This window comes from Petromyzon marinus, chromosome 21 (assembly GCF_048934315.1).
Source record: "Petromyzon marinus isolate PM22_M1 ecotype Great Lakes invasive population chromosome 21, UKy_Petmar_22M1.pri1.0, whole genome shotgun sequence".
NCBI classification, from domain to species: Eukaryota; Metazoa; Chordata; class Hyperoartia; order Petromyzontiformes; family Petromyzontidae; genus Petromyzon; species Petromyzon marinus.
In genome coordinates this window covers 9,558,860-9,584,034 of record NC_133687.1, presented here as the reverse complement: position 1 = coordinate 9,584,034, position 25,175 = coordinate 9,558,860, and the positions used below count along the sequence as shown (strand labels likewise).

The 25,175-nt window shown below is 48.2% G+C and overlaps 1 protein-coding gene across 1 annotated transcript; it reads right to left on the bottom strand.

Annotated features, from left to right (window-relative positions):
* Positions 1-218: 218 nt before the first annotated feature.
* LOC116944445 (dipeptidase 1-like) lies at positions 219-23,741 on the bottom strand. The gene is made up of 10 exons (XM_032958063.2): positions 23,206-23,741; positions 22,265-22,391; positions 20,969-21,101; positions 20,151-20,301; positions 19,078-19,147; positions 18,331-18,507; positions 13,076-13,160; positions 10,390-10,465; positions 3,242-3,377; positions 219-1,805 (listed from the first exon to the last, which is right to left on the bottom strand). The coding sequence occupies exons 1-10, from the start codon at positions 23,325-23,327 to the stop codon at positions 1,623-1,625; spliced, it is 1,260 nt and encodes a 419-aa protein (XP_032813954.2). The 5' UTR covers positions 23,328-23,741; the 3' UTR covers positions 219-1,622.
* Between the last annotated feature and the right edge of the window lie 1,434 nt (positions 23,742-25,175).

Here is a 25,175-nt window from a genome sequence, read left to right as displayed (position 1 = left end):
AGAGGCTACAACGTAGCAAGCGGGAAACATTAGAAACGCAGCAGTTGTTTTTGTTTGCCGGGTCAAAAACATCGCCCCTCTAGGACCCGATCAGAGTGTGGTGGCTCAGACGCACGCGGTGGCGGAGGATGCGATGCGTATCGGCCCTCCTGGGCAGGTCCTCGTGTCGTCACGAGTGCTTTGTTCGTCGGCCTCTTAAAACACGCACGATTCGAGGGTCAATCTGAAAATATTTTTTTATTGTTGTTCAAAACACATGCGATTACGTATTTATTAGCCGATTCTCCGTTTTCCGGACAGTTTTTAAGATTCGTAATTTCCCGCCATCGCAGTCAACGTATATGCAGAGTAAATACAGTACCCATGTTTTAAAACAAGTGTTCACCCTCTTTTGTTTGTAATTATTGTAGAGATTAAAAAAAAACATTTACTTTGTCTTTTTTACCCAGTTTCATCCCGATCGTGCCATGGTATGAATAATTAATTAGGAGCTCTGGCAGAGGGGTGCAACCCTGTGTGTTAATAGAACAGTCCGTGGAAGCGGATACCACAGAGCTACCTCTGAGATCTCTTCTTCAAGCGACCTCTGGCCCGCACAAAGTAGGGGGCAGCACTTTTCCCACCCGCCCTGCCGCATGAGAGTAATTGTCATCGCGTGCAAGTTAACCCGATATATATATATATTTTTTAAAATTCTCAGAGCTGGTATTTAAACAATTTAAATACATTAGTAGATTTAACGTGGTGGAGTCTTTTTTTTGTGTGCGCCGTCATTGGTGACCGAGCTGAGACCACCAAGCTCGCTGCACTCGAGGACCCAGGTAAGTTAGCGGGTGGCTGAAACCTGGATGCAAACCTAGGCCCTTGGAGCCACCCGTGCCACCTCGGGACAGACATCAAATCACGGAGATTCACTCGTGGGGAGAACACATCGAGAGACGGGATGACGGAGTGGTAGTGACGGAATGGAATGCGTTTGAGAGCACGTCCATCGAGGGAGATGGAGCGACGAAATCGGTTCACGTGCAGGTGCTGAGCGGGGGAGGGGATTGTTAAACCGCGGGACCGTGAGAGATTGTGGCTTCTTGAGGAGGCCCCCCCATCCAGCAGCTTGGCTGGCCGATGACGACAGTTAAGATGCCTGCACCTGTGCGGTGGATGGACATGCCATCCCACGGAGCGATGGAATGGGTCCGCTGGTGCAAGCTTCTGAGGCTCGCAGGGTCGTGAGCCGGTGGCGGCGGGGGGCTGGGTGCCGGCCACTCGCCGACCGTCGCTCGAGACTCGCGGCCGGGCGAGCCACATCGGGCCGCCGAGACGGAGCGATGGGATCGTGCACGCGGCGCAAGGAGGGGCGGCATGGATCACTGCCTCGTCGCAAGACCGTGGGATGGGGGGCGAGGCGCGGCGGCGGTGACGGATTGGGAAGACCCTCTATCCAGCGGTGGATCGAGTGTGGCTGATGATATCGACGATGACGATCGTGCGCGTGTCGGGATTCTTTTGCGCCGTGCTAATCGGAGGTGCGGCGGGAGGAGGAGGAGGAGGAGGGCGGGGGCGGGGGGCGGCAACAAAGACGCGCAAAGACACAGTTTGGTTCGCGCCGCCCGTGCGAACGTCGCTCACTGAACGAGCCGCGACAGCGCCCACAGAGCGAGCCAAACGGGCACGAGGAGGCCTGCGTCTCGGAGGGGCGCCGACGCCTCGCCCCTCAATTCGATGTCGGTTCTGCACCCGGTTTCAAGCAGTTCCTCTTGCGGAATCCGGCTGTCGTCCGGCGGTTGGCTCTTCTGAGAATCCCTCACCTTGCAGGGCGGAGAGCACCGAAGACGTTGCTCAAGACACGGCGCAGACGAACACCAAGCAACAACCACGGCCGCCATTCGTCACCAAGTGGGGCAGGTGGCAATCGCCACACGGGCGCACTTGTGACATGCCAGGTGGCACACAGCCGGTGCATCTGCCGGTCATCTCACTCGGTCAGCCCATTAACACCTAGGTCTTTCCTGTGACATCCTGCAGCTAGCCTGGCACTGTGGGGAGCACAGGGGGTGCATCTCGCATTATCTAACCAGAGGAATGTGGAATTTCCACCACCGGCTCTGGGGCTGTGAACTGGAGATGCGCACCGCCTCCTCGGTGCTAATTGGGTGCCACGGTGGCGAGGAGATGTTAACTACCTCGCCTGGTATACAGGAGGTCGTGGCTTCGATCCCGACCCTGACACCTGCTGCTGTATATTTTGAGTTTGCGTGTCTCCTCTCCCCGTGGAAGCGTGGGGTTTTCTCCTGGTCACGTTTAAAATAAATATCGCGCGTTTATGGAGTGTTTGGCTGCTGCACATTTCCACACGACAATGATAAGCCACTTCGTTGAGCTATCATTTATGACTGGGTCGCGTCTGAAAAAGAGCTCTTCAGCTCAGTGGGCCTTGCCTGGTAAGATAAAAAAAAAACGTCGAGTTTATTCAGCATCAGCCCTGCTTAGATTCTGAGATCGGATCAGATCGGAGGCGTTCCTGGGTGATTGTATCTCGCATCGCTGGGATCTATTACTTGGTCCGTTCATCGTGTCTCCAGTCCGAGGATGCTCAGACAAAAGGACGCAAGATCGTGGGTTGATGGCGGGATTGTGGAAGATTTAATCCAGCAGTGGAACAGCGCATGGCTGCTGATGATGACGATGAGTGCAATGGACATTGCTTATTTAGGCCTAATTCAGGTGTAAGTCATGAACATGAGAATCGAGGTGATACGGCGCCCCTTCGGCTCGGAGGGGCGATGATTGTTGTGTGGTCTAGCCTAGGGGACCCCCACCCGCCCCAGTGGCAGCTGCCCCTGTGTGGTAGAAGGCGACTTAGCAGCACCTGGCCTGCAAGTGGGCATTAGTCTGTCAGTAGGTCAAATTTCGACTTTAAACTTTCGTGACTGCAGGAATTCATATTCTTTGGTTCTTTCGTTAAAGTCACGTAGATAGAAAAATAATACAAAAATAAAGTGAATAAAAATAAAATAAGCAAAAAATATGAATATATTTATTTCATAATTTGAATTCACTTTATTTGATTATTATTCTTTTTCTATCTTCGTGACTTTACCGAAAGAACCAAAGAATATTACTCTGTCAGTCGGGGGGGGCTATTATTGCTTTGAGGTCTAGCCTAGGGGACCTAGGTGACTCAGCACCTGGCTTGCGAGCAGTAGGGGGCCGTGATTGCCGCTGCTGCTGCTGTGTCACTAACCTGCTCCACGGCTTTCATGACTCGCAGCAGATTTCCACCCAGTGCCAACTTCACCTCCGCCTCGGTCCAGTTCCTGTTCAGGAGCTCGGCCACCAGGTGTGGATATTTGGAAACGTCCTCCAGTCCCGTGGGCACCCTGACAAAGACAAGGATCCCCCCCCCCCCGGCCCCCGTATAGACTTCAACAGACCGTTGGGGAAAGTGCTGTTAGCGAGGAGCATCTTATGAAGGCCAGCATGTGTGAGAGTGGTGAGTCCGCGCATGGCCCGCCCCCATTATTTTATTATTTACCACTTCCGTCCGCGCCTCTTTCCCGCACTGCGCACTCAGTCTCAGTCACGGTTTTGGTATAAAGCCCACAAGAGCTAACCCCTAGTAGCCAGAATGGGTAAAAAAAAGCTTCTTTGAAAAGGAGGAAAGACCCAATGATGACCACCCCCCCTCCTCCTCCTCCTCCGCCTCTGATCTCTGCACCTAATTGGGTTCAGTGATGACTTCATCCGGCTTCACGCTTCTGGCAAATTGCCCAATGATGCTGCTTGATGTAATTGCCAGCGAAACGTCGTACTACTCAGATTGTAAATGTTGTGGATTCACTCTTCAACACACCGGTGGGCTGAATTCGTAACGAGTTGGCGTTTTGTTTACGTGACAAATCCCGTACTGATTGGCCGTGTCGGGTGGCGGAGGGTTTCAACACATTTACACTTATGCTATCTAACCCAAAAACTTTTATTATGAACCTTAACAGACTGTAGGGGCAAGTGCTGTTAGCGAGCACCTATGAAGGCCGCCACGGCGCGCGAGGGGGTGGGAGGCCAACACCACGCCCGGCCGCCTTTGTCTCCCCAGTGGCGATGTTTACACACCGCACCAGGTACTCATTTGAGGCTGAGTCGACCCAGGGGAGGCCCCAGGACCGGTTCAGATAATGCAGAACAGGCGTCAGCACTTGCCCCAACAGTCTGTCACAGGCTATACGGGGGAACTTTGTCTTTAATTGTGGTGCAGTGGTTAGCGACGTCACGCGATTTTGAACGATTTTTGACCCCCCCCCCCGTCACACGGCGTCACAAAAAGTCAGATCCCCCCCCCCCCTCAAATATGACGTCACAAAGCTCTGCTCCCCCAAAATGAAACATGCTTAAAATCGCTTTAAACTATATTGTCATTGTAGTGCGTATTTGACGTGGCGCTGCACTCTGATGTTGCAGGAGAAAACATTTATTTAAAAAAGTCTATTTAAATTTTGATTTAAAGCTTTCGTGACTGCAGTAATTCATATTCTTAGTTTTTTCGGTAAAGTCACGTTGAAGAGAAACAACAAAATATATATAAAACAATAAAAAATTCTCACGACGTTTCGACCATAACTCAAACGGTCATCATCAGGTGTGTCGGTTTGCATAAATTTATTTTGAAAACGGCATATTTATTTATATATATATAAATAACGTTTGCGTCACGCGCAACGATGGCAGTTTGCCAGGACTAGTCCATCTATTTTTTGAAAAGAGGAGGGGGGAGACGAAATTTGTTTTTATGTAAGCTGTCTGAAAGGCACTGTAAGCGTGAACAATCAATCAAGAACTGAAATGATTTATCAAATCTTTCCAATGATTGCTAAGATAGAATCCATCTTCTCGGTTGAAATTGTCTCTGTGTTTGTATATGTGGATAGCCTCATGAACGAATCTCTCATGGAAGCCAGATGGCTTACAAAGAACCTCCGTCTTGGAAAAGTCAATGGCATGTGAGCCTACTGAATTAGAACAATGATCTGCTACGGCCGAGGTGTTGGTCCTACCGTGTTTAAGGTCTGCTTTATGTTCACGAATGCGGTCCGAGATATGGCGTTTGGTTTCTCCAATGTAACTACTACCACAGAGGCAACTTAGTTTGTAGACACCAGGGTATTGTATGTCCGGAATCACATCTTTTACAGACGGAACCAGATCACGGATTTTATGTAATGTGTTGAAACGGACCTGGATCTTGTGTTTATTCAAGATTTTGGAGATCTTTTTTGTGATCCCAGCAATGTAGGGTAAAGTGATGGTTTTGAAAGGCTCCTCAAGAGGGTTCTTCTTCATGGTTTGAGTGATAGCTTTGCGGATTGTATAGTCGGAGTAACCATTAGCCCTAAGAGCTTGGTGTACGTGCTTGAGTTCACTGCTTATGTGTTCCTGGTCGGATATGCATTGGGCTCTATGATACAGAGTCTTGATGAGAGAATTCTTCTGTGATGGATGGTGGTGGGAATCCGGTTTCAGATAAGCATCCGTATGGGTAGCTTTCCTGTAGACAGAGTGGCTCATTGAACCATCAGGTCTCTTTTTAATTAGGACATCCAAAAAAGGTATCTTGCCATCTATTTCGACTTCCATGGTAAATCTGATGGCTGGGTGTATGGAATTGATGTGGTCGAAGAATTTGTCTAGAGCAGGCCGGCCATGTGGCCAGATGACAAAAGTGTCATCCACGTACCTCTTCCATAAGGTTGGGCGCAGAGTGGCAGTCTGGATGGCGTCAGTCTCAAATTTCTCCATGAAAATGTTAGCTATAACTGGAGAAAGGGGGGAGCCCATTGGGGTGCCCTCAGTTTGTTTGTAGAAAGTTCCATTCCAAGTGAAGTATGTATTGGTTAAACAGTGTCTCACCAGGGGGGGTACCTCAGTGTTTAGTCCTTGATGAACCAAGTCTTCAATGATTGCAATGGTGTCAGGTACAGGAACCTTGGTGAATAAGGAAACTACATCAAAACTGACAAGCAGGTCGTCTGGGGACAGGGAAATACCCTTGATTGTTGATACCAGGTGAGTAGAATTTTGTACCGCAGAGGTGGTCTTTCCAGTGAAAGGACGCAGGATTTCAGACAAAAAACGAGCTAGTTTGTAGGTGGGGGAGCTGATAGTAGAGACTATGGGACGAAGAGGTGTATCAACTTTATGTATTTTTGGTAAGCCGTATAATCTTGGTGGCCTGGCAGCAGAAGGTTTCAACGAAAACTGTTTAGATTGATCAATTAATGTGGTTGAATCAGAAATTATTTTGTTGGTTTGTGTGACGAGGCTGTTGGTGGGATCTCTTTTTATTTTTGTATAACTACCATCGTCGAGTAATTCTTTAATTTTGTTGTTGTATTCTATTTTATCCATGATAACAGTAGCATTGCCTTTGTCAGCTGAGAGAACTACAATATCATTCCTCTTTTTTAATTTATATAATTCAAAACGCTCATCTTTGCTGAGGTTGCTAGCTGGCATCTTAGCGTTTTTGAGGGTTGCAGCGATTTCAGATCTTGCTACGTCTGCAGCGATGTGACCCAGGCCCCTGAGAGCAACGTCTACTTGGGCAATTATATCATTAACTGGTATGTGTTTAGGTGTGACTGCAAAGTTTAGACCTTTAGCTAAAACGGATTTCAGACCATCGGAAATAGAACTGTTACTGCGATTAATTACGACTTTATTAACGTCTAACTTTTTGGTGTGTGGGTCCGGTCTTTTGTTTAAGAGGAGGTTAAATTTGGAAATCAGGTTTTCCTTACATTTGGTCGACATCGTAGCAGCTGAAGAGGCAGTCATATTGTCTACATGTTCCCAATCCGATGTGGACATTATTGCCGTCAATGATAAGTGTGATTTGTAGAGTGTCTTGTCTAACTGATCTAGTTCTGTGCGTATAAGTCTGATTTTTTCTGAGATAAGAGCTAAGCTAGTTTTGAAAAGAATTCGTTTCGCATTAGAAGAAGTTACAGTAACAGAGGTGAGTGTAAATGCGATTGGTATTACCCCAGAGTCGCGGCATCTCTTCAGGAAGGTGAGAGACTCGATCAGCTGAGCTTTCTTATCCCGGAGTTTGTTGAAAGATCTTAAAGTTATGTGAAAAACCCTCCCCGTAGAGGCGATTAAATTTTGATTTAAAGCTTTCGTGACTGCAGTAATTCATATTCTTAGTTTTTTCGGTAAAGTCACGTTGAAGAGAAACAACAAAATAACAAAATATATATAAAACAATAAAAAATTCTCACGACGTTTCGACCATAACTCAAACGGTCATCATCAGGTGTGTCGGTTTGCATAAATTTATTTTGAAAACGGCATATTTATTTATATATATAAAAATAACGTTTGCGTCACGCGCAACGATGGCAGTTTGCCAGGACTAGTCCATCTATTTTTTGAAAAGAGGAGGGGGGAGACGAAATTTGTTTTTATGTAAGCTGTCTGAAAGGCACTGTAAGCGTGAACAATCAATCAAGAACTGAAATGATTTATCAAATCTTTCCAATGATTGCTAAGATAGAATCCATCTTCTCGGTTGAAATTGTCTCTACGGGGAGGGTTTTCACATAACTTTAAGATCTTTCAACAAACTCCGGGATAAGAAAGCTCAGCTGATCGAGTCTCTCACCTTCCTGAAGAGATGCCGCGACTCTGGGGTAATACCAATCGCATTTACACTCACCTCTGTTACTGTAACTTCTTCTAATGCGAAACGAATTCTTTTCAAAACTAGCTTAGCTCTTATCTCAGAAAAAATCAGACTTATACGCACAGAACTAGATCAGTTAGACAAGACACTCTACAAATCACACTTATCATTGACGGCAATAATGTCCACATCGGATTGGGAACATGTAGACAATATGACTGCCTCTTCAGCTGCTACGATGTCGACCAAATGTAAGGAAAACCTGATTTCCAAATTTAACCTCCTCTTAAACAAAAGACCGGACCCACACACCAAAAAGTTAGACGTTAATAAAGTCGTAATTAATCGCAGTAACAGTTCTATTTCCGATGGTCTGAAATCCGTTTTAGCTAAAGGTCTAAACTTTGCAGTCACACCTAAACACATACCAGTTAATGATATAATTGCCCAAGTAGACGTTGCTCTCAGGGGCCTGGGTCACATCGCTGCAGACGTAGCAAGATCTGAAATCGCTGCAACCCTCAAAAACGCTAAGATGCCAGCTAGCAACCTCAGCAAAGATGAGCGTTTTGAATTATATAAATTAAAAAAGAGGAATGATATTGTAGTTCTCTCAGCTGACAAAGGCAATGCTACTGTTATCATGGATAAAATAGAATACAACAACAAAATTAAAGAATTACTCGACGATGGTAGTTATACAAAAATAAAAAGAGATCCCACCAACAGCCTCGTCACACAAACCAACAAAATAATTTCTGATTCAACCACATTAATTGATCAATCTAAACAGTTTTCGTTGAAACCTTCTGCTGCCAGGCCACCAAGATTATACGGCTTACCAAAAATACATAAAGTTGATACACCTCTTCGTCCCATAGTCTCTACTATCAGCTCCCCCACCTACAAACTAGCTCGTTTTTTGTCTGAAATCCTGCGTCCTTTCACTGGAAAGACCACCTCTGCGGTACAAAATTCTACTCACCTGGTATCAACAATCAAGGGTATTTCCCTGTCCCCAGACGACCTGCTTGTCAGTTTTGATGTAGTTTCCTTATTCACCAAGGTTCCTGTACCTGACACCATTGCAATCATTGAAGACTTGGTTCATCAAGGACTAAACACTGAGGTACCCCCCCTGGTGAGACACTGTTTAACCAATACATACTTCACTTGGAATGGAACTTTCTACAAACAAACTGAGGGCACCCCAATGGGCTCCCCCCTTTCTCCAGTTATAGCTAACATTTTCATGGAGAAATTTGAGACTGACGCCATCCAGACTGCCACTCTGCGCCCAACCTTATGGAAGAGGTACGTGGATGACACTTTTGTCATCTGGCCACATGGCCGGCCTGCTCTAGACAAATTCTTCGACCACATCAATTCCATACACCCAGCCATCAGATTTACCATGGAAGTCGAAATAGATGGCAAGATACCTTTTTTGGATGTCCTAATTAAAAAGAGACCTGATGGTTCAATGAGCCACTCTGTCTACAGGAAAGCTACCCATACGGATGCTTATCTGAAACCGGATTCCCACCACCATCCATCACAGAAGAATTCTCTCATCAAGACTCTGTATCATAGAGCCCAATGCATATCCGACCAGGAACACATAAGCAGTGAACTCAAGCACGTACACCAAGCTCTTAGGGCTAATGGTTACTCCGACTATACAATCCGCAAAGCTATCACTCAAACCATGAAGAAGAACCCTCTTGAGGAGCCTTTCAAAACCATCACTTTACCCTACATTGCTGGGATCACAAAAAAGATCTCCAAAATCTTGAATAAACACAAGATCCAGGTCCGTTTCAACACATTACATAAAATCCGTGATCTGGTTCCGTCTGTAAAAGATGTGATTCCGGACATACAATACCCTGGTGTCTACAAACTAAGTTGCCTCTGTGGTAGTAGTTACATTGGAGAAACCAAACGCCATATCTCGGACCGCATTCGTGAACATAAAGCAGACCTTAAACACGGTAGGACCAACACCTCGGCCGTAGCAGATCATTGTTCTAATTCAGTAGGCTCACATGCCATTGACTTTTCCAAGACGGAGGTTCTTTGTAAGCCATCTGGCTTCCATGAGAGATTCGTTCATGAGGCTATCCACATATACAAACACAGAGACAATTTCAACCGAGAAGATGGATTCTATCTTAGCAATCATTGGAAAGATTTGATAAATCATTTCAGTTCTTGATTGATTGTTCACGCTTACAGTGCCTTTCAGACAGCTTACATAAAAACAAATTTCGTCTCCCCCCTCCTCTTTTCAAAAAATAGATGGACTAGTCCTGGCAAACTGCCATCGTTGCGCGTGACGCAAACGTTATTTTTATATATATAAATAAATATGCCGTTTTCAAAATAAATTTATGCAAACCGACACACCTGATGATGACCGTTTGAGTTATGGTCGAAACGTCGTGAGAATTTTTTATTGTTTTATATATATTTTGTTATTTTGTTGTTTCTCTTCAACGTGACTTTACCGAAAAAACTAAGAATATGAAAGTCTATTTAATTAAGTAGAACGTGTTGTCTATATTTATTCAAAGTTGCGCATTCTGATGTGACGTCACATTTCTCAAACCCCCCCCCCACCCTCGTCACCTCGTCACACATCGTCACAAATGTCTGACCCCCCCCCCCGCCCCCTAGGTGCGTGACGTCATTTATGGACGGCCCCTTACCTCGGCACTCCGTCGTAATCCCCTCCGAAGCCCACCGACTCGTTGCCAGCGATTTTCTTGATGTGGTCAAAGTGGTCTAAGAGCAAACACAAGGGACACACATTGTGTTCAATCGCGATGCATGGGCCCTTTGTTAATCCACTGCTGGATGACGACAGCCTCCCCACCCTCACCTCCCCCCCGCGCCGTTTCATATCGCGTTGCGGTGGTTTGACCATACTTCACCACGCTCGTCAGCGCGACTATTGTATGTAGGGTGTGTAGGTATATATAGTCAGTAAATACTACTGATTATTGTAGATACATCATACTACTGACTGAATTATATGTAGGGTGTGTAGGCATATATGCCTACAATACAACATAATTTCTTAAGGGTGGGGGGGGGGGGTTCAACAAATGTTGGAACCCTGTTGGATCAACTTTTTACCCCCACATCTTGGGGGCGGGGGTCCACTTTCTATAACTTTTTGGATTCAGGCCTTCTGAAGGCTCTCGTAATTTAGTTGACGGACAAACGGAACGCCGGGCTTTTATAATCAATATATTTTTTTATTTTATAATCAATATATATTTTTTATTTTATAATCAATATATTTTTTTATTTTATAATCAATATATATTTTTATTTTATAATCAATATATATTTGTATTTTATAATCAATATATATTTTTATTTTATAATCAATATATTTTTTATTTTATAATAAATATATATGTTTATTTTACCAGGTAAGGGCCCACCGAGCTATGAAGCTCTTTTTTTTTCAGAAGTGACCTGGCCATCACAAATGATAGCTCAACGAAAGTGGCTCATCATCATCATCACGTGGAAATGTATAGCAGCAGGCGAATACTCTAAACGCATGGCGATGTTGATTCGAAATGTGGAGGGGGAAAACTCCGGAGGACGCGGATAAAAAAATCCACGCGACTACGGGGAGAGAGAGAGAGAGACACGCAAGCTCCAAATGTAGAACAGACATTAGGGTCGTGGTTTGAACCCACGACCTCGTTGCACACCAGGCAAGGTAGTTAACATCTCGCCACCGTGGCGCCCCACGCTACCCAGAGCGTGTCCCGATGGAACTCACTCCTCGAACTGTTCTGTGACTGTGGCTCTCTCTCTCTCTGTGCGTGAGATGATGCGCGTCTTGCTGGTGCTCTCGTCCCAGGCTCGGAGTTCGCAGCGAACATCACGTGTTAGCACGAACGTGAAGCACCAACGAAAGGACCGTGCCTGGAGGGCCTACTTTTAACAGGTTATGCTTAATATTCTTAGTTTTTTCGGTAAAGTCACGTTGAAGAGAAACAACAAAATAACAAAATATATATAAAACAATAAAAAATTCTCACGACGTTTCGACCATAACTCAAACGGTCATCATCAGGTGTGTCGGTTTGCATAAATTTATTTTGAAAACGGCATATTTATTTATATATATAAAAATAACGTTTGCGTCACGCGCAACGATGGCAGTTTGCCAGGACTAGTCCATCTATTTTTTGAAAAGAGGAGGGGGGAGACGAACTGCCATCGTTGCGCGTGACGCAAACGTTATTTTTATATATATAAATAAATATGCCGTTTTCAAAATAAATTTATGCAAACCGACACACCTGATGATGACCGTTTGAGTTATGGTCGAAACGTCGTGAGAATTTTTTATTGTTTTATATATATTTTGTTATTTTGTTGTTTCTCTTCAACGTGACTTTACCGAAAAAACTAAGAATATGAATTACTGCAGTCACGAAAGCTTTAAATCAAAAGGTTATGCTTAAGTTTATTTATTTTGTTAACCGGGTAGAGAACTAAAAAAAAGAACATCAACAGACCAGGATGAGTCTCATTTGCAAGAGTGACCTGGGACCAGTAAGTCTGACCAACAGGGGCATGGTTGATCGATGCAATGTGTAGGGGTGCTATGGGGAATAAACACATGACACGGGGAGGTGTGGTTCACCCACACCTTGGTGGCTACAACAACGTCCGCTAAGGCTCCAGTGGGTATAAAGTGCGGGGAGCCAGGGAGCTCGGGGCAGAGTGTGGGGCCCGAGGCTGAAGCAACCAGTGAAGAAAGAAGGCCAGCTAGGTGAGACCCTGGGACTCCTGTGACCGCTGCCCTTTTCAGGGCCGGCACAGCAAGCCAGTGGTGCGGCCCCAGAGCTCCAGAGTCAGAGTCCTTCTAAGGGCCGGTCTGGTCTGCGGGGTGCCGAGATCTGTGCCTAACCAGGGCCGGATCTAATAGCCTCCCTTAGAGCCCTACCAGGAGGAACTGGGAGCCTAGAGCTTAGGCTAGAGAGCCTGGGGTGTGTTCCTGAGTTATACGGGTGGAGGGGCCGCTGCCCCTTCTAGTGTAACCCTTGTTAAGGTTTAAATAAATAGTGCTGCTTCTATTCTGCCGTCTCCGTGTCCTGGAACCCACTACAAATGTATCATCCAAACTGAGTCACTCTCTTTGTCAGCCTGGATTAACGGTGATGGTGAGGAGGTGTCTCGGACCGGCTCAGATATCGCTCACTCCTGGCCTTTAGGCGTGGCCGGGGATATAAAACTTCGGTCGCCGGGTTTCATAGGGCAGTGCGCTAACCGTTGCGCCGCCGCTCCAGGCGCACGCAGAATGTGGTTGTGAGCAACGTCTCAACACGAGTGACGTCTTCGCTTTAAAATGCGTCAACGTACCTGCGACGTTTGACAGCGTGGCAGTCATTGAACAGGTGACGTAGTCATTAAAGAAGTTCACCATCACCAAACTTTTCGTCTCTTTCTGGAATAAAGGACACAAAATAAAGACTTTTTTGAATGGCAGGGTTTGTAAAAAAAAATACATTTTCTGCCGTAAAGGCAAAGGAACACTTAACACGTGGGGTTTGACGCAGCCAATATTACAATTGGTAATGAACGATTGGGTGAGGCCACGTAACGATCTGACCAAATTTGTGTCGCGCTGAATTTCTCCTGGAATAGTCCAGAACGCCGTCCGTTTAGACTATTTAGATTATTTTTCTGCTATAAATTTCAAAATGACGAGCCACTTTGTTGAGCTACGATTTGTGGCCAGGTCGCTTTTGAACAATAAGTTAATAACCTCAGTGGATTTTTTTCTGGTATGATGGTTATTGTGTAGTTTTATTTGAATCTGTTTGGGTGATTTGTTTAACATCTCTTGTACTTTGCACTCCGATTGCGTGTTGTGTATTGTTTGTTTATTGTAACGTGTTTACCCGCCCCGACTGGAAATCCGTGAAAAATATCTTAATAGCTCACCGGGTTCCTCCATTTTAAATAAAGACTCTAATTCTGACACCCATCTCAGTCGATGTTGTCCTCGCCACGCCGCGATTGTGTGACGTTTGCTTTTGTGGTTCGTTTATTGTCCTTTCACCCAGACCTCCGATTAGCATGGTTGGCTGTTTACATTGCGAAAGACGTTCAAAATACATTCGAACTCCTGCATGCCAGTGTTTCTGATCCTTATAGCGTCGCAGATAAAATTATACACTGATTAAAATATTTTTTTTCCAGTCGGTGCATTGCTGTGTTTGTTTTTCATGATCAAGTTCAGTTTTCAGAAAATCATTTCGGGTTGCCCCTCTTTCTTCTGTCGTTCTGATCCTGGTCCTAGGCTTCAACGACTTCAAAATGTGAATATTGATTGTATACTGGAGGAATCCGATGAGCTAGAAAGCTCTTTTTCACAGACGTCCAGTCGGGACGGGTAAGAACGTTACAACAAACAAATAAACTACATATACACGATAGGAGTGCAACGTACAAGAAAGTTGAAAACAAATCACCCAAACACATACAAGTAAAACTAAACCATCCCCATTCCACCAGACAAAGCGCACACTTCCCTAGGCACACACGTTCTCAAGATGTGTCATACAAAGACAAGGATCCCCCGTATAGCCTTAACAGGCTGTAGGGGCAAGTGCTGTGAAGGCCCGAACGGTACACGAGGGGGTGGGTGGCCAAAACCACGCCCGACCGCCTTTGGCGATGCTCCCAGCACCTGAATCGACCTAGGGGAACCCCAGGACCGGTTCAGATAATCTTCACCGGTGTTGGCTGTGAGCAGGAATCGAATCCGGGTCGCCGGGTTCATAGCGCAGCGCGCTAATCACTACACTACCGCTCCCCACACACACACACACAGGTACACACACACACACACAGGTACACACACACACAGGTACACACACACACAGGTACACACACACACAGGTACACACACACAGGTACACACACGTACACACACACAGGTACACACACACACACAGGTACACACACAGGTACACACACAGGTACACACACACAGGTACACACACACACACAGGTACACACACACACACAGGTACACACACAGGTACACACACACACAGGTACACACACACACAGGTACACACACAGGTACACACACACACAGGTACACACACACACACAGGTACACACACACACAGGTACACACACACACACAGGTACACACGTACACACACACAGGTACACACACACAGGTACACACAGGTACACACACAGGTACACACACACACAGGTACACACACACACACAGGTACACACACAGGTACACACACACACAGGTACACACACACACACAGGTACACACACACACAGGTACACACACACACACAGGTACACACGTACACACACACAGGTACACACACACAGGTACACACAGGTACACACACACAGGTACACACACACAGGTACACACACACACACAGGTACACACACACACAGGTACACACACAGGTACACACACACACAGGTACACACACACACAGGTACACACACAGGTACACACACACACACACACAGGTACACACACACACAGGTACACACACACACACAGGTACACACACACAGGTACACACACACAGGTACACACACACAGGTATACACACGTACACACACACAGGTACACACACACACACAGGTACACACACAGGTACACACACAGGTACACACACACACAGGTACACACACACAGGTACACACACACACAGGTACGTACACACACACACAGGTACACACACACACACAGGTACACACACACACAGGTACACACACACAGGTACACACACACACACAGGTACACACACACACAGGTACACACACACACACAGGTACACACACACACAGGTACACACACACACAGGTACACACACACACAGGTACACACACACACAGAGGTACACACACACAGGTACACACACACACAGGTACACACACGTACACACACACAGGTACACACAGGTACACACACACAGGTACACACACACAGGTACACACACACACACAGGTACACACACACACAGGTACACACACAGGTACACACACACACAGGTACACACACACACAGGTACACACACAGGTACACACACACACACACAGGTACACACACACACAGGTACACACACACACACAGGTACACACACACAGGTACACACACACAGGTACACACACACAGGTATACACACGTACACACACACAGGTACACACACACACACAGGTACACACACAGGTACACACACAGGTACACACACACACAGGTACACACACACAGGTACACACACACACAGGTACGTACACACACACACAGGTACACACACACACACAGGTACACACACACACAGGTACACACACACAGGTACACACACACACACAGGTACACACACACACAGGTACACACACACACACACAGGTACACACACACACAGGTACACACACACACAGGTACACACACACACACAGGTACACACACACACAGAGGTACACACACACAGGTACACACACACACAGGTACACACACACACAGGTACACACACACACACACAGGTACACACACACACACAGGTACACACACACACACACAGGTACACACACACACAGGTACACACACACACAGGTACACACACACAGGTACACACACACAGGTACACACACACACACAGGTACACACACAGGTACACACACACACAGGTACACACACAGGTACACACACACAGGTACACACACACACAGGTACACACACACACAGGTACACACACAGGTACACACACACACACAGGTACACACACACAGGTACACACACACACACACAGGTACACACACACACACACAGGTACACACACACACACACACAGGTACACACACACACACAGGTACACACACACACACAGGTACACACACACAGGTACACACAGGTACACACACACAGGTACACACACACAGGTACACACACACACACAGGTACACACACACACAGGTACACACACAGGTACACACACACACAGGTACACACACACACAGGTACACACACAGGTACACACACACACACAGGTACACACACACACACAGGTACACACACACACACAGGTACACACACACAGGTACACACACACAGGTACACACGTACACACACACAGGTACACACACACACACAGGTACACACACAGGTACACACACAGGTACACACACACACAGGTACACACACACACACAGGTACACACACACACAGGTACACACACAGGTACACACACAGGTATACACACACACACAGGTACACACACAGGTACACACACACAGGTACACACACACACAGGTACGTACACACACACACAGGTACACACACACACACAGGTACACACACACACACAGGTACACACACACACAGGTACACACACACACACAGGTACACACACACACAGGTACACACACACAGGTACACACACACACACAGGTACACACACACACAGAGGTACACACACACAGGTACACACACACACACAGGTACACACACACACAGGTACACACACACACACAGGTACACACACACACACAGGTACACACACACACACACACAGGTACACACACACACAGGTACACACACACACAGGTACACACACACACACACAGGTACACACACACACACACAGGTACACACACACACACACAGGTACACACACAGGTACACACACACACAGGTACACACACAGGTACACACACAGGTACACACACACAGGTACACACACACACAGGTACACACACACACACACAGGTACACACACAGGTACACACACACACACAGGTACACACACACAGGTACACACACACACACACAGGTACACACACACACACACAGGTACACACACACACAGGTACACACACACACACACAGGTACACACACACAGGTACACACACACAGGTACACACACAGGTACACACGGCACACACAGGTACACACACACACAGGTACACACACACAGGTACACACACAGGTACACACACAGGTACACACACAGGTACACACACAGGTACACACACACACACACAGGTACACACACAGGTACACACACACACACAGGTACACACACACACACACACAGGTACACACACACAGGTACACACACACACAGGTACACACACACAGGTACACACACACAGGTACACACACAGGTACACACACACACACAGGTACACACACACAGGTACACACACACAGGTACACACACAGGTACACACACAGGTACACACACACACAGGTACACACACACAGGTATACACACACACACACAGGTACACACACACACACAGGTACACACACAGGTACACACGGCACACACACACAGGTACACACGGCACACACACATGCTGCGATGTTTTTTTTTTGTGTGAATCCTGCTACAGGTGACCAGATGTTACCGAAGGAGCGGATTTGAATTCAACTTCCTTTTTTGGTTTCCTTTACGACGAAACCGTCCTTCAACGAGGATGCGGGGCCTCCCGTGACGCCAAAAATCGCCCGACAGGCGATGCGACGTCGTGTCAGCCGATAGCGGCATGGTGGTGGGGGGGGGGGGGTGTTGATTAAACGAGTTGAGAAAAATTCAGGTTTGGTGCCAGCGCTTATCACCACTTTGAGCAGGAGGTCATCCGGCAGGTTGCGGTAGTGCTTGCAGATTTCGAAGGCCGAGGAGTGGCTGAAAATGATGGGGGCCTTGGAAACTTCGAGGGCGTCCCGAGTCGCCTTCAGGGAGACGTGGGATGCGTCCACCATCATCCCCAGGCGATTCATCTCCAGCACCACACTCTGTGGACGGCAATCGCCGCACGCAGCGCGGTCGGTCACGTGCGGTAAGGGGCCGCCCATAAATGACGTCACGCGATTTTTTACCCCACCCCTTCGTCACGCGGCGTCACAAAAAGTCAGACACCCCTCCCCCCTCAAAATATGACGTCACAAAGCTCTGCCCCCCGCCTCCCCCCCAAAAATAAAATAAAACAAGCTTAAAATCGCTTTAAACTATTGTTATTGTAGCGCTGCACTCTGATGTTGTGGGAGAAAACATTTATTAAAAAAGTCTATTTAATTAAGTAGAACGTGTTGTCTATATTTATTTAAAGTTGCGCATTTTGACGTGACGTCACATTTCTCACCACCCCCCCCCCCCCATCGTCACACATCGTCACAAATGTCTGACCCCCCCCCCCGCCCCCCCCCCAGGTGCGTGACGTCATTTATGGACGCCCCCTAACTAAGGAAATCGATAACAAGAAAACGAGCGGGTCACAGCGTCCCGTCTCACACGGAGAGACGGGACGCTGGGTGTACGGAGGCGATGGCAGATGATGCTCCAGTCACCGATGTGCGCCAACTTACTTTTCCGAAAGGAGAAAGTCCGTTGGAGTGTGGCGAATCGTCGCCACTGTCGACACGCCAGTTGTCCACCCTGCGCCAAGAATGCAACATTTTATAGTCGGTGAATAAAAAAAAAATAGAAACTACTAACTATTTTTTAAAATTTATTTTACCAAGGTAAAATCCCCCCCACCGAGCTATTAGGTCTTCTTAAGAAGCGACATGGCCACAAACGTTAGCCCGACGGAAGTGGCTCATCGTCACGTGGACATTTACAGCAGCAGACGATTTCTCTGAACGGACGTTGATTCTAAACGTGGAGGGAAAACCCGGACGATCCAGAGAAAAGTCCACGCGACCACGGTGAGAGAGCAAGAGAGATAGAGAGAGAAACAGAACACGCAAACTCCAAATATATGACAGGTGTCAGGATCCGGATCGAACCCACGACCTCCTGCACAGCAGGTGAGGGAGATGACATCGCGTCACCGTGGGTGGCGCCTCGTTTTGACTTTTTTATCTCCCCGACTCTGAATCCGCCGACTCCATTAATTACCAGGTGAGACAGCCCCACTCTCACCCCCCCCCCCCCCGCCCCCCACAACGCCTCCACCAAAGACAAAGATCAGCCAGTTAAATGTGTGTCGTACACCCTCCGCCACTCGACACAGCCAATTAATAAAGTTGTTCAAGTGACAACTTTATTGATTGCCTGCGTCAGGTGGCAAAAAAATAAAAATAAAATAAAGATACCCCCGTATCATCTTAACAGACTGTTGGGGGCAAGTGCTGTTAGCGAGAAGCACCTATGAAGGCCGGCAAGGCGCACAAGGCCAACACCACGCCCGGCCGCGTTTATCTCCCCAGTGGTGATATTTACACACCGCACCAGGTACTCATTTGAGAGCTGAGTCGACCCAGGGGAGGCCCAGGGCCGGTTCAGATAATCGCCACCGGGTGACTGCAGCCAGTGCCAACCATCTCGAGCTGTCGGCCGTCTTCATCGCACGGCTGCTCAGCTCAATGAGGCCTCCTCCTCGCCAGCTGAGCAAGAAACGGCCCGAGTCGTCTGATGGGTCGAGCCTGCGACTCACCAGGGCGTGTTACAGCTGTGAGTCAGGGTCATGTATCGCACCCCCAGGTGGTAGAAGAGGCGCAGAGTCGCCAGGCTGCTGTCGATGGAGTGACCGCCCTCCACTCCGATGAGCGAAGCGATTTTCCCAGCACCGTGGGCATCTTGGATCTCTGCAACGAGAAGACGAAAACAAAAATCAGGAAAATAATGACCGCGGCGCCCTTTCGACGGGAAGATCTCAGGGCTTCGTCTTGCGCGAAGCTCACGGTCCACCCTCAACCGCGCATGTCCGCTGCACAGACCGTGGCGGCAGCAGATGCGGATACCTGATGATGCACAAATGTAACGTAAAAAAACCCTCCAGTAGCGGTGCGCGACCGTGGTCATCCAAGACACAGAGACCGTAACGACGTAGTCAATTGGTCCCGGTACACAGATACGAAGGAGTCATCGCAGCGACGATGATGCTTACTCCGCTGTCTCCTTGACGAGGTTGTCTGGCTTGGACCACCGTGAATGCGAAATCGTAGTTTGTTTCTTGATTTGAAGCTTTCACGGTAATGCGGAAGGCGCGTCCCCCGTTATAACGCGGTTTCTCAGTGGTCGCCGGCGAACTACTTTCGCGAGCTGAGCCGCTGAGCGGATTGATACGGTACTCGGAAGCACCCCCTCAGTTCTCTGTCCCGCCAACTCGCCATGTGGTGGTGGTGGTGGTAGTGGTGGTGGTTACAGAGTATCTCGCCAAACATCATCGGGAAGCTGACGTTTTCGCTCAACGCGTTTTTTTTTTTACGCTCGGCACTCTCCAGGAGCGCCGATCTGCGGCGCCTCGCTCACCTTGGGCCGTGGTGGCGAAGGAGAAGGCCTCGGGATATTTGTGGCACATCCTCTGGATGACGTCGATCTGCTCCAGCGTTTGCTGCACGGAGTCCTTGTACTGAGAGTCGCACGGCACGTAGGCTGCCCAGAACTGCACAGGCACAGGCAAAGATCCCCGACCCCAACCGTCGTGTAGCCTCAACAAGACTGTTGGGGCGAGCGCTGTTAGCGAGTAGCACCTGTGGAGGCCGGCATGGCACGGCACGCGAGGGGGTAGGGTGCCCAACACTACACACCGCACCGTGTACTCATTTGAGGGCTGAGTCGACCCAGGGGAGGCCCTAGAGCCGGTTCAGATATTCGTCGCTGGTGTCGGCCGTGGGCCGTGAGCGGGAATCGAACTCGAGTGGCCGGGTTCGGAGCGCAGTGCGCTAACCACCACACTACCGCACACACACACACACAAAGATACATATTTCCCCCTATAGCCTGAACAGACTGTTGGGGCAAGTGCTGTTAGCGAGTAGCACCTAAGAAGGCCGGCACGGCACACACGAGTGGGTGGGTGGCCAGCACCACGCCCGGCCACCTTCGATGATGTTTACACACCAGGTACTCATTTGAAGGTGGGTTGACCGAGCACAGACACGTGCACACACGGACACAGATTCCTAGGAGTCTCGGGCTATCGGGAAAAGTTCTGTTAATAAATGAAAATCATCAACTTGATGTAAGCTAGACCAGGCGGACTGTAAGGGGGGTGCCTCGGGACACACATCACTCGCGCCACTGATGTTAGCCGTGGCCGAGAATTGAACTCGGCGGGTTCGTAGCATAGCGCGCTAACCGCTGCGCCACCGCTCCACAATGATAAGCACAAATACAAAGATCCCCCGTGTAGCCTTAACAGACTGTTGGGGCAAGCGCTGTTAGCGAGTAGCACTCTATGAATGCCTGAACGGCATACGGGGGGGGAGGGGGGGGGTGGGTGGCCAGCACCACGCCCGGCCGCCTTTGTCTCCCCAGTGGCGATGTTTACACACCGCACCAGGTACTCATATCAGGCTGAGTCGACCTAGGGGAGGCCCAGGACCGGTTCAGATAATCGTCACTGGTGTTGGTCGTGAGCGGGAATTGAACCCGGGTCGCCAGGTTCATAGTGCAGCGCGCTAACCGCTACACTACCGCACACACAGACACACACAGGTAGACACACACAGACACACACACTCACACACAGGTACACACACACACACACGCGTGCGCGCGCACGCGCTCACGCAGTGAGGGTTTGTGGCTGTGGCCGTCTCACACCTGGGCCCCGACGTGTCCGCTGCGGAGTTTGTCGATGTTGGTGTGGGTGGTGTTGATCGTGACGAGGTCGATCTGTCCCAGCTGGTTTTTGACTTTTGCCCGAATCTGCCAAGGGAGGTCGTTGTGCCTGGTGGGCAAAAAAAAACGATCCGTCATCAGTGTCGCATCGAGCCCGACGCTGACGATGCCTGCTGTTTGCGTGTCTCTCTTCATCATTATCATCACGGTGGCGAGATGTTAACTATCTCGTGTGGATTGCAGGAGGTCGTCGACTCGATCCCGACCCTGACGCCCGCTGTATAAGTCTAGAATTTAATCTAGATTTGAAGTTTTCGTGACTGCAGGGGTCCATACTCTTTGGTTCTTTCGGTAAAGTCACGTAGGTTTTTTTCAGTTTTATTTTTTCGTTTATTTATTTTGGTATAGCCCTGTGAGCCATTCGGCTCTTGAATCGGGTGCAACCACAGCAAACAAAAAAACTAAAACACGAACAAGAAACATCTTAAAGTGACCATGTGACTGTGCAAACAGAAAATTCATGAAAAAAACAGCAAAATATTCCTGAAAAGAGCACCGTACACCAATGCTGTGTGCAAAAAAATCCCAGTGGGATGCAAGTCAAACAACAACAACAACAACCACCACCACAAGAAAACTTAGATTAAGGCCATCAGTCTAACTCCGTACTACAACAAAACAAAACATGTCCAAACCAAAAAACGTTTTCGAAATCACCAAAAAATAAAGCCATAATTGCAACGTAACTGTGATCATAGGGACTGTGACCGATTTTTTTTTTTACAATAAACTACATAAATAACATGAAACACCAAATCCTAGGTATAAAATAAAATAAATTAAATCACGACGTTTCGATTTCAACACAAGCAATCATCATCAGGTGGGAAAACCACAGCAAGAAAACCAAGATCGTAACCTACCCGTCGATGAGCGGAACTTCCTCCATGAGCTGCACGGCTCTCTGCAAGTTCGTCAGCGCGTTTGTCGCGCAGCAAAAGAGAAGCAGCGTCGTCAGCAGCGTCTCGAAGCCGGCCGCAGACATCGCGGCCTAAGGTGTCCGAATCCTCTAAAATTGAGCGAAACAAATTGAACCAAGACTACCCACGAGATTCGTGTCGGTTATGAGCCCTTCCGCACAGATGTCTCCCCTCTATACAAAGACAAAAAAACACGAAGATTTCCCCCCCCCGCGTATAGCCTGTAATAGACTGTTGGTGCAAGCGTTGTCAGCGAGCACCTATGAAGTTCGGAACGGCACACGTGGGGGTGGGTGGCCAGCACCACGCCCGACCGCCTTTGTCTCGCCAGTGGTGTTTCACACACCGCACCAGGTACTCATCTGAGGCTGAGTCGACCTAGGGGAGGCCCAGGACCGGTTCAAATAATCGTCACTGGTGTTGGCCGTGAGTGGGAATCGAACTCGTGTCGCCGGGTTCATAGCGCAGCGCGCTAACCACTCTACACGCACACACATTATATAGGCGGTGGTGCTGTTTCACCTCTAAGGCTGCGTGGTAAAAGATTATCTTTCTCCGTTAATGTGTTATCCATTTATATACATCGCACGGGTTGTGGATTGTCCATCGATTGCAAATTTAAGTGCATGGACGGACGGACGGGTGAATGTACCACAGGTTCCCGTGCGGAGGGAGGGCTTCTTTTTGTTCTTTCTTATGGATTCAGGGCAGCAGATTAAATATGTAATTGTAGACGTTGTTCACAATACAGGTGTTTTGGGTTAGATCGCGTAAATGTATAAATGTGTCGTTAAACCCGCCACCACCCGACACAGCCAATTAGTGAGGTTTGTCACGTGAACAGAACGTGTCATATTCGTTACTAGCACAGCACACCGCTGTGTTGGAGAGCAAAGCCACAACAACGTTTACAATCTTGAGTACGACGTTTCGCCGGCAATTACAACCAGCTTCTTCAGGCAACAGCCAGATGTTGTTACCCACTCACTTGTCCTGGTTCAGACGCCGAGTGGACCTCGTCCGTTCTCCCGTTAGAGGAGTGAATGCGGCAGTGGCTGTTTACGATTCGGGTCGATCGTTTGGGATTGTTGAAATTCCACATTCCTATGGATGGAGAAAGGTCGTTTTTTTGTCTCTCTCTCTCTCTCTGCCATATGTGGTTTTGGGGCGCAAACCCCAGAACCACATTGGAGAGCCGTACAGTAGCGCAACTGTGCTCACCTGCTGCGCATGAGTCTAGGACAGGTTAAACGTTCCGTAAATGCCACGATGCAGTGCAGAACACACCCATTTAGGACTCCCAGTTTCTGAAATAAAATCACTTTTACGGTGTCCGCTATTGCGCCATCAAAGGTAAGACATTTAACGCTGTTTGGGAAGGGTGTCATTTAGCGTGACCTTGAAAAGTGCAAAAAAAAAGTTCCAACTGTTTAAAGCGCACGGATGCGTGCATTCAGATGCGTGGGAAACCACGGGCGAGTGGCAGCCCGAACCAGCGCCGACAATCGACCAAGCTCTCTGGTCCTATATTAGGACGTTTGACTAACTCCATGAATGTGTGAGGAAATCCGAGTGACCAGGTGAAACCCCACGGGGATATGAAAGCGGGAACCCCCCCCCCACCCCTCTCCTTTGTCTCGTACAGCTTGAACAGATGGAGATTAGTCCACTTTCACCTGGTAAGCTGCCAGGGTGGGTATGGCCAGGGGAGAAAGGAGAGTTTCACGAGAATCTGTGCGATGATCCACCAACCCTAGCTGTCGCATCCACAGTGCTGGATTACAGACAGCCACGTGCAGCGTATGCCACCACCACGACCACCACCACCACCACTGCCACCGCCACCACCACCGCCGTATTATTCGATAAGCCACAGTAGACACTGTGCCTAGGGTCTACGAAAACCGAAAGGG